This window comes from Apodemus sylvaticus, chromosome 7 (assembly GCF_947179515.1).
Source record: "Apodemus sylvaticus chromosome 7, mApoSyl1.1, whole genome shotgun sequence".
Lineage (NCBI taxonomy): Eukaryota > Metazoa > Chordata > Mammalia > Rodentia > Muridae > Apodemus > Apodemus sylvaticus.
The window spans coordinates 132148667-132158856 of record NC_067478.1 but is presented as its reverse complement, the minus strand read 5'-3'; the positions used below and the strand labels follow the sequence as shown (position 1 = coordinate 132158856).

Here is a 10190-nt window from a genome sequence, read left to right as displayed (position 1 = left end):
CCTCCATGTGTAATCTTTGGCTGGTGGTTTAGTTACTGGGAACTCAAGGGGGTATGGTTAGTTGATATTGTTATTCTTCTTATGGGGTTGTAATCTCCTTCAGCTCCTTTATCCTAACTCTTCCCTTGGGGTCCCCATGCTCAGTCTGATTGTTGGCTGCAAGTATCCATTAGTGGCTATTTAACTCATATTTCTAGGGAAAAGTATCCATGCTGGTGATGTAACCACAATAGGGAATGAATGCTTTTGCAATGTACAATGGGAAGAATACTGAGGAGCAGGTAGGAAATCAGCAGGGCTCATTTAAGGGACTAGAGAGATAGGTTTGAGTGATATTAGCTAGTGTGGTATTATTTTTCTAATACCTCATGCCAGGATTGTATACCTCTTCATCTATCTGTGTCATTGTTGTGGAGCTATATGCTTCAAATTTTGACAGATATGACATATTGGACTTCAAACCATGTTCTATTATCAAATAATCATGGGAAGTCTCCTTAAAATTTCAGAGTCTAAGTTTCCCCATTTTAAACATGAGGGTCAACAGAGTTCGAGTGACGTTTGCCTTCTGAACAAGCATTCTGGTCTTCCTGGCTAGACCTTTGGAATGCTAAACACTTTGTCACCAATGTCCTCAATAGTCAGATCATTCAGAGGCCACTAGGAAAGTTCCAGCTTATCTCAGCTTATAAAGGCATTGGGTCATGCAGTCCCTCATGGGTACTCTAGGACATACTATTGTGATATGTGCAAGAAAGTACTCTGATAGACCAGGTTACTTAGACAATTTCTGAGAGTTAAAAAATGGTAAGTTAAATTTTTTCAGGCTCTAATTACTCTATTTACTTAATCATCCATTTATAGCACTGTTATCTGGGCCACTGTGGGTAATGTTATATAATATGCTTCTTTTTTTCTTTCCTTAGTTAATTAATTTTACATCTCAATCTCATCTTCTTCTCCCTCCTCTTCTCCAAGTTCTTCCTTCTCACCTTCCTACCCACCATGTCCTATTATTCCATTTCTCCTCAGAACAGGTAGGCATCCTATAGATATCAACCTGCCTTGGCATATTAATTTGCAGTAGGTTGAGTTTGGCTAAGGGCTTGTCTGTCTTGTTGATTTCCTTAAAGAATCAGCTCTTGGTTTCATTGATTTTTTTTTTATTGTTCTCTTTATTTCTGATTAGTTAATTTCTAATTTCTACTGTTTGTGTATTTCTACTCCTCTTGGGGTTACTTGTTTCTTTTTTATTCTAGAACTTTCAAGTGCACTATTAAGTCATGAGAACATAATTTATAAGTCATAACTCCATATTAAGTCTAAAAATTCACTAATTTCTTTTCAAAGGAATGCATTGCCTTGAAACTTCCTCTTAGCATTGCTTTCATTGTCTCACATAAGTTTGGGTACATTGTGCATTCATTTTCATTGAATTCTAGAAAGTCTTTAAAGTCTTTCTATATATTTTCCTTGAGAGTGTTTCATTGAGTAAAGAGTTGTTCAGTTTCCATGGGATTGTAGGCAGTCTCTTGTTTCTGTCATTGTTGAAGTTTAAGCTATGGTGGTCTGGTAGGGACTAAGAGTTATTTGAATTTTCTTGTATCTGTTGAGACTCATGTTTGATGAAATGTTCTGTAGATATCTGTTAGGTTTATTTGATCCACAATATCTCTTTAGTTTCATTATTTCTGATTAGTTTCTGTCTGATAATCTGTCACTGAAGAGTGTCGGATGTTAACATCTCTCACTATTAATATGTGTGGTTCATCATAAGATTTAACCTTTAGTATTATTTCCTAAACAAATATGAATGACCTTACACTTGGAGCATAGATATTCAGTATTGAAATGTCATTTTGATGGATTTTTTCCTAAATGAGTATGATGGAGTAGAAGAGTCAGTTGTGTTTGATGGTATTTTCCTGGGGAAAACACATGAAGGAACATTTTGCTGAAGTGGACACAGGTAAAAGGATGTTCTCTTAAAGTAAGCACATGGAATGACATGTTATTTCCGAAACTTCTTAAACAGCATGCTTGTATTGGTTCACCTTGCATTGTGTAGTTGAGCTCCTTTTGTTGAGACTCCATAGAAAGAAATGCACCAAAAACTCCTGGTGGTATGCTAAGGCTTCTTGCCTCTTCTGCAGAATCTGACTGATTTTGAGAGTGATGACAGTTGAGACAGATTCACATGGAGTTTTACTAAGACTCAAGAGATGAGGCAAGACCCTTGGTGAGGCAAGAGCCCTGGTACTGTAAAGTGGTTGCAAGTAGATTGAACCCCATGTTTGACCTAGTAAAGGTAATATCTTTAAAGAAACTGATCTTTATCCAGAAGCCATCAACTATCAATAACTCCTCAGCTAGGAATGGGGCTTTTAGAGCTCCTTCCCTCTTCATGCTGAAATGTTATTTGATGTGGCCTTGCATAGGTCTGTTAAGGAGATGCTCTTTGAATTCATTAGTGTAGCAGTCCTGTTATATCCAGAAGATCTCTGGTCATTACACATTTGCTATAATGCCCTACATCCTTGGGTGGGTGATATAGATGCCCCATTTATAGCTGAGTCTTCAGCTGACAAGTATTCTCTATACTTTGGTCAGTTTTACATTTCCACTGAATTAAGGAAATTTTCTAATGTGTTTTGTGAGTTTTACTATTCTATGAGTATAGAAATACAGATATAGAGGTCAGTTTGGGAATTCCTCCATTCAGCAAAGTAATAGTAGTAGATTCACCGTGTGAGTCCTATGATTGTTCTGAGGTCTTAGCCAAATTTGCACTACAAAGCATTCCTTTCCTCTCATGCAGCATGAGAATGAATTTAAAAAGCAGTTGGATACCCGATAACATCCATATCACTACTGTACACATGTACATATCTTGCATGTTGGTTGTTATTGTGGCTTTCAGGGTTCACAGCTGGGAAAGACTCTTGATGACTTCTCCTCCAAGCAGCCTGGATTGCACCTCTGGTACTATGGCAGGTAGTGGGAAGGGCACAAGCTTCCTGGTCAGTACTAACCCAATTATACCATGTCTTAAGAAATGAGTTTATAGAGGGTTACCAAGAGCGATGGCTTTAAAATGTGTCTTTGGGTGATGTTCAGAACACCGCTTGCATGAGCCTTGTTGTAGAACTATCCCACATCTGGTACTAGGTTTTTATTTGGCAAAATTTGGCTTCTGGGAGGAGCATTCTCTCCTGTGTAAAGCAACACCGGATAAACGCTTTTATATGGAACTCTGCATATTTTAAAATCTCATAAAACAGTAGCTTTCCATATGTCATTTTAAAATAGCCTTAGTGTTAGTTATACCTCCACTAACTCCCACCTCTGTTCTACATGCCAAGTCCTCTCTTTATCTAACTTCCCTTCCCACTTTACAACACTGTTTTACTCTTACTTTTTCCCCAGACTGTTGGAAAATTTACAACTAGTAGATGTGCATTTGGCTTTTTCAAACATGCCCAATATTAGTTATTCTCCTTCCCACCCTGTTCTCAGTCCAAATCTCCCATCCTTCCCCTTACTTAAACTTCTCTTCTCATTATTGCCTCTTTCTCCTTCATACCATATATATTTTTCTATACCTCACAGAGCTTTCTAATTAAGAGTTGCCTCAAGATATAGTCCTATACTAGAAATATTAATGGGACTGGTAGCTTATGACAGAAGTATGTTTAAAGAATCATTTATTTTAAAGGTGGTTGTCCAGAAAGTGTAGACTGTATGTACTTGGTATAGACATGAGTGCTTTTTCAAATGTTTTCAAAAAATCCTTTATATGCTAATTTTGTTTTCTTCTTAGTTACAGAGATGCAGAAAAGAATTTCCACAATATCTCTAACAGATGCTCCTATTCAGACCATTCCAACAAAGAGGCAATTGAAGATGTCTCAGGAATTCTTCAGCGTACTGCTAATATACTCGGTATATTAACTATATGTTTTTTTATATGATTTGCAGAGACTATGAGGGGAAGAGAAAGTAAAAGTTTCAGTGTTTAATTTTCTCTTATGTTTGGAGAATATGATAATTGGAGACCAAGAAAGTTTTTGATTTTACATCCATGAAAATGTTTTTATGTAAATTACAAACAAGTTCTTTACTTGTAAACTCACAAAAAATCTTACATTCCTGGGAAATATTTTCAAATATTTATATGATATCAGTATTAGGCGTATATAATCCATACTTCCCTAGTGTTTACCTTCACCTGAATGGTATAATCTTTCTTTCTTCTCAAGGTTATACTTTCTTATTTCTTGGATGTCCTTGTAGCATATCAGTGAATCTTGTCATCCATTGGGTGCCATACGTAGGCTTAGGCCTAGGGACTGTGCATCATGAAGATGCTACTATTTACCTTCAGGATTTTGGATACTCCCACATGGGTGAATATACTGTTATAAGTGGAACCATGCATTCTGTTTTTTAAATGAGTTGGATTCTAGGAAATTCTGAAGTCCTTGTTGTACAAGAGCATTTGCATAGCTGATATCACAGCTGCAATCTGTTTATCCCTAATTTCTTACAGAAGTTATTTAATTTTTATCATTTAATTTTCTTTTGCTTTCTACATTTGAAGTGAAAATAGTTCAGTTCTTTTTTGATCCCCATTTTTCTTTATGCCTCAGATAAGAATCTATAGCACATTGGAGAACCATCAATGCCTTCATTGTTTGTTGATTCTACCCCTCCCTGCACTGAAGACCTAGAAAATAATTGCTTACTAAAGCCTGTTTTTTTAACCCTTTCCCAATATGGGGGAAAACTGTTCACAGACAAGGTGGTGTTCTTCTAATTAGTAACCACTTGTGCCTGCTTTCTGTCACATAGTTTGCAAATTGATTTCTGTTCACTTCATGTTAGATTCCTAATAATCACTGTGATGACACAGCAGAGTTTTCCCAAAAGGCCCTTATGTAAGAGAAGATAGATATGAATGGTGCCCCCTCTACCTATGGCTTTCAGTATTAAATTATTGCATTATTTCAATCCCTATGGCTATTGCATGCTTAGATAATCTAATTTTAGTTGTCTGAAAAACATGAGTATTTTAAAAGCAATGATATGCAAAGTCTAATTTTAGTTTGTATGAATTGTAAAAATATGCTTGCACTCCTATAAAACAGGACATTTTGTATTTGCTGTTGTAAAATATGCATCATAAGGGCCTGTGCTATGTTTGTTTTGAAGATGTTGTCATTTGGTACAGTGGGTGGCTTGTATTTAGCTAGCAATAAAAGTACAGAGATAGAATGAGTGTAGAGAATTAAGGGAGTGAGATGAGAAGTTATGGCATGCTCAAATCTATGAGTTAAATATCTGTGTAGTTATGACATTCTCAATTTTTAACTTAATCATTCGATTTGTTTACATCTGAAAGGATACCCAGTTACCCCTCCACAATATCCCCCTGTCCTGCAACCTCTTTACTCCTTCCCCTTTGCCTCTATTAGGGTGCTCCCCCACTCACCCACCCTGTCTCGCACTACCAATCCAGCATCCTCCTACACTGGGGCATCAAACATCCACAAAACAAGTGCCTCCTCTCCCATTGATGTCAGACAAGGCCACCCTTTTCTACAGATGTATTTGGGGCCATGGATCCCTCCCTGTATACTTCTTGGTTGGTGGTCTATTCCCTGGGAGCTCTGGATGGTCTAGTCAAATGATGTTGCTCTTCCTGTAGGATTGAAATCCCTCTCTGCTTCTCGAGTACTTCTGACAGCTTCCCAACTGGGGTCCTTGAGCTCAGTCTGATGGTTAGCCCCAAACATCCACATCTGCATTGGTCAGATTCTGGCACAACTGTCCAAGGAAGAGCCACACCAGGTTCCTGTCAGCAAGTGCCTCTTGGCAACAGCAACAGTGTTGGGTTTGGTGTCTATAGGCAGGATGGATCCTAGCTGGGAGCAGTGCCATGATGGCCCTTCCTCCAGTCCGTACTCCATTTTTTTCTTCCTGTTCTTCTTTTGGAAAGGAACATTTCTGGGTTAAAAACCTTTGAGATAGGTGTGTGGACCCATCCCTTGAACCAAGGGCCATGGTTATTTATAGGAGGTGTTCTCTACAGGTTCTCTCTCTCCTTCTCTGCACATTTCAGCTAAAGTCATCACCATTAGGTCCCGGGAGCCTTTAATATCCCTGGCATCTGGGACCCTCCAGTGACTATCTCCAGTTCCTTATCCCTCCTAATACATACATATTTGTATTCAATTTCCCGACTCTCTGTATCACTCTCATGTCCTCTTCAGTACCTGATCCTGCCTCTCTTATTTTCTCTTTCTCCTCTCTTTCTCCCATGGCTCCCCTCCCTTCATCTCCTGCAATCATTCTGTTTCAGCCTTATTGCAGGACTCACACCCTGGTCATGGGCATTGTGCATTATGGGGCTAATATTCACTCTCAGCGAGGGCATGCCATGTGTGTTCTTTTGTGTCTGAATAACCTTATTCAGGATGATATTTTCTATTTCAATACATTTGTCTGCTAATTTCATGAAGTTACTGTTTTTAGTAGCTGAGCAGTACTCCTTTGTGTAAAGGTATCACATTTTCTGTATCCATTCTTCTGTTGAGGGACATCTGGTTTGTTTCCAACTTCTGGCTTCTATAAACATGGCTGCTATAAGCATGGTGGATCAAGTGTCCTTGTCATATATTGGAGCATCTTTTGGGAATATGCCCAGGAGTGTGGTATAGTTGGGTTTCTTCAAGAACCACCATGTTTATTTCCAAAGTGAGTTTTCCTGCTTGCCATCCCACCAGCGATGAAGGAGTGTTCCTCTTTCTACACATCCTTGCCAGCATCTGCTGTCACCTGAGTTTTGTATCTTAGACATTCTGATGTCTGTCAGTTGGAATCTGAGTATCATTTGGATTTGAATTTCCTTGATGACTAAGGATGTTGAACATTTCCCTACGTGTTTCTCAGCCATTCCAGATTTTTCAGTTGAGAATTCTATTTTAGCTCTGTACTCCATTTTTGAATAGGGTTATTTGTTTCTTTGGAATCTACCTTTTTTAGTTCTTTGTATATTTTGGATATTAGCCCTATATCAGATGTAGGCTTGGTAAAGATCTTTCCCTAATATGTGGGTTGCCGTATTGTTTTATTGACAGTGTCTAGAAACTTTTTAATTTTATAAGGTCTCATTTAGAGATTGTTGATCTTAGAGCATGAACCATTGGTGTTCTGTTCAGGAAATTTTCCCCTGTTCCCGTGTGTTTGAGGCTCTTTTCTATTACATCCAGCTTTTCTATTACATCCAGCGTATCTGATTTTAGGAGGAGGACGTTGATCCATTTGGACTTCACTTTATACAAGAAGAGAGAAATGGATTAGTTTGCATTCTTCTACACGCAGACCTCCACTTGAACAAGCACCATTTGTTGAAAATACTGTCTATTTTTCCACTGGATGGTTTTAGCTTCTTTGTCAAGGATCAAATAACCATGGGTGTGTGGGTTCATTTCTGGCTCTTCAATTTTATTCCACTGTTCTACTAGCCTGTATCTGTACCAATACCATGCAGGTTTTAATCACTATTGCTCTATAGTACAGCTTGAGGCCAAGTATAGTGATTACCCCAGAAGTTCTTTTACTGCTGAGAATAGTTTTCAATATCCTGGAATTTTCATTATTCCCATTGAATTTTAGAATTGCTTTTTTTTAAACCTATGAATAATTATATTGGAATCTTGATGGGGATCACATTAAGTCTGTAGATTGCTTTTGGTAAGATGGCCATTTTTACTATGTTAATCATACCAGTCCATGAGTATGGATCTTTCCATCTTCTGAGGCCTTTGATTTCTTCTTCAGGGACTTGAAGTCCTTGTCATACATATTGTTCACTCTCTTGGTTAGAGTCACACCAAGATATTTTATATTATTTGTGACTATTGTGAAGGGTGTTCTTTTTCCAATTTCTTTCTCATCCTATTTGTTCTTTGAGTGGAGGAAAGGGTACTGAATTGTTAGAGTTAATTTTATATCCAGTCACCTTGCAGAAGATGTTTTTCAGCAATAGGATCTTTCTGGTAAACTTTTTGGAATCACTTATGTATACTATCATATCATCTTGAAATAGTGATATCTTGAGTTCCTCCTTCCCAATTTCTATCTCTTTCATCTCATTTTGTTGTGTAATTGCTCTTGCCAGAACTTATATTGCATATATAACCAGTACTATTATAACCATTATAAACAGCATTATATTGCATAGGTAGGGAGAGAGTAGGCAATACTTGTTTTTGCCCTTGTTTTTAATGGGATTGCTTTTAGTTTCTCTCCCTCTAGTCTGATGCTTGCTATTGTTTGATGTATATTCCTTTCATTATATTTAGTTATGATACTTATGATCTCTCCAATAGTTTTAATATGAATGGGTGTTTTATTTTGTCAAAGGCTTTTTCAGCATCTAATGAGATGATCATGTGTTTTATTTGAGTTTTTTTATATTCATTCATGAATTTCTGTATATTGAACCCTCTCTGCTTTCCTGGGATGAAGCCTACTTGATAGTGGTGAATGTTTGTTTTTGTGTTCTTGGATTCAGTTTGCAAGAACTTTGTTATTTTTGCATTAATGTTCATAAGGGAATTTGGTCTGGTAATTTCTTTCTTTGTTGGTTTTTTTTGTGGTTTAGAAATCAGTATAACTGTTGTTTCATAGAAAGAATTGGGTAATGTTCCTTCTCTTCCTATTCTGTAGAATAGTTTGAGAAGTATTCTTATTAGGTTTTCTTTGAAGGTCAGAGAACTCTGCACTAAAATTGTCACACTCTGGGCTATTTTTGGTTGGGAGACTTCCAATGATTGCTGCTATTTCCTAAGGGGTTATGGAACTATTTAGATGGTTTTCCTGATCGTGATTTAACTTTGATACCTGGTATCTGTCTAGAAAATCATCTATTTTAGCTAGATTTTCCAGTTTTGTTGAATATAGCCTTTTGAAGTATGATCTGATTACTTTTTGAATTTCCTCCGTTTTTGTGTTATGTCTCCCTTTTTACTCTTGATTTTGTTCATTTGGTTACTGTCTCTCTGCCCTCTAGTTAGTTTGGCTAAGGGTTTATATATTTTGCTGATTTTCTCAATGAACCAGCTCCTAGTTGTATTGATTCTTTGTATAGTTCTCTTTATTTCTACTTGGTTGATTTCAGTCCTAAATTTGATTATTTTCTGCCATCTACTCCTCTTGTGTGTATTTGTTTCTTTTTTCTCAAGTTTTCAGATGTGATGTTAAGCTGCTAGTGTACGATCTCCCCAATTTCTTTATGAAGGCACTCAGGGCAAGGCATTTTCCTCTTAGCACTTATTTTCTTTCTTTTTTTTCCTGTGTGTTCCACAAGTTTTTATATATTGTGCCTTCATTTTCATTACATTCTAAAATGTCTTTAATATTTTTCATTGTGTCTTCCGTCATCAAGTTATCATTAAGTAGACAGTTGTTCAGCTTCCATGTGTATGTGAGATTTCTGTTCTTTTTGTTGTTATTGAAGACCACCTTAGTCTGTAGTGGTCTAATAGAATTCATGGGATTAATTAAGTATTCTTGTATCTGTTTGGGTTTGTTGTGTGTCCTATTATATGGTCAATTTTTGAGAAGTACCATGACATACTAAGAAGAAGGTATATTCTTTTGTTTTAGGGTGAAATGTTTCCTAGATATCTGTTAAATTCATTTGGTTCATAACTTCTTTTAATTTCACTGTGTCTGTGTTTAGTTTCTGTTTCAATGATCTGTCAATTGGTGAGAGTTGGACATTGAAATCTCCTACTACTATTGTGTGAGATTTTGTTTGTTTGTGAGATTTGTTTTGTGTTTCAGTAATGTTTCTTTTGCAAATGTGGCTGCCCTTGCATTTGGGGCATAGCTATTCAGAATTGAGAGTTCATCTTGATGGATTTTTCCTTTGATGTGTATGTAGTGTTCTTCCCCCTCTTTTTGGATAAATTTTAGTTGAAAGTCTATTTAACTGGATATTAGAATGGCTACTCCTGCTTTGTTTGTGGGAGTATATGCTTGGAATATTTCAGATAAGTGATATCTTTTTCAATGAGGTATGTTTTCTGTATGCAGCAAAATGCTGGGTCCTGTTTACATTTCCAGTCTGTTAACCTATCTCTTTTTACTGAGCAATTGAGTCCATTGATGTTGAAAGATAT

General features: G+C 37.0%; 1 protein-coding gene across 1 annotated transcript in view; it reads left to right on the top strand.

Annotated features, from left to right (window-relative positions):
- The first annotated feature begins 236 nt into the window (after positions 1–236).
- Positions 237–10190, top strand: part of Gucy1a2 (guanylate cyclase 1 soluble subunit alpha 2) — a 57899-nt gene continuing 47945 nt past the window's right edge. Inside the window, exons 1-3 of the mRNA XM_052189420.1 lie at positions 237–281; positions 2921–2994; positions 3821–3942. Coding sequence (XP_052045380.1) covers positions 237–281; positions 2921–2994; positions 3821–3942 — 241 coding nt within the window. The remainder of the gene's footprint in view (positions 282–2920; positions 2995–3820; positions 3943–10190) is intronic.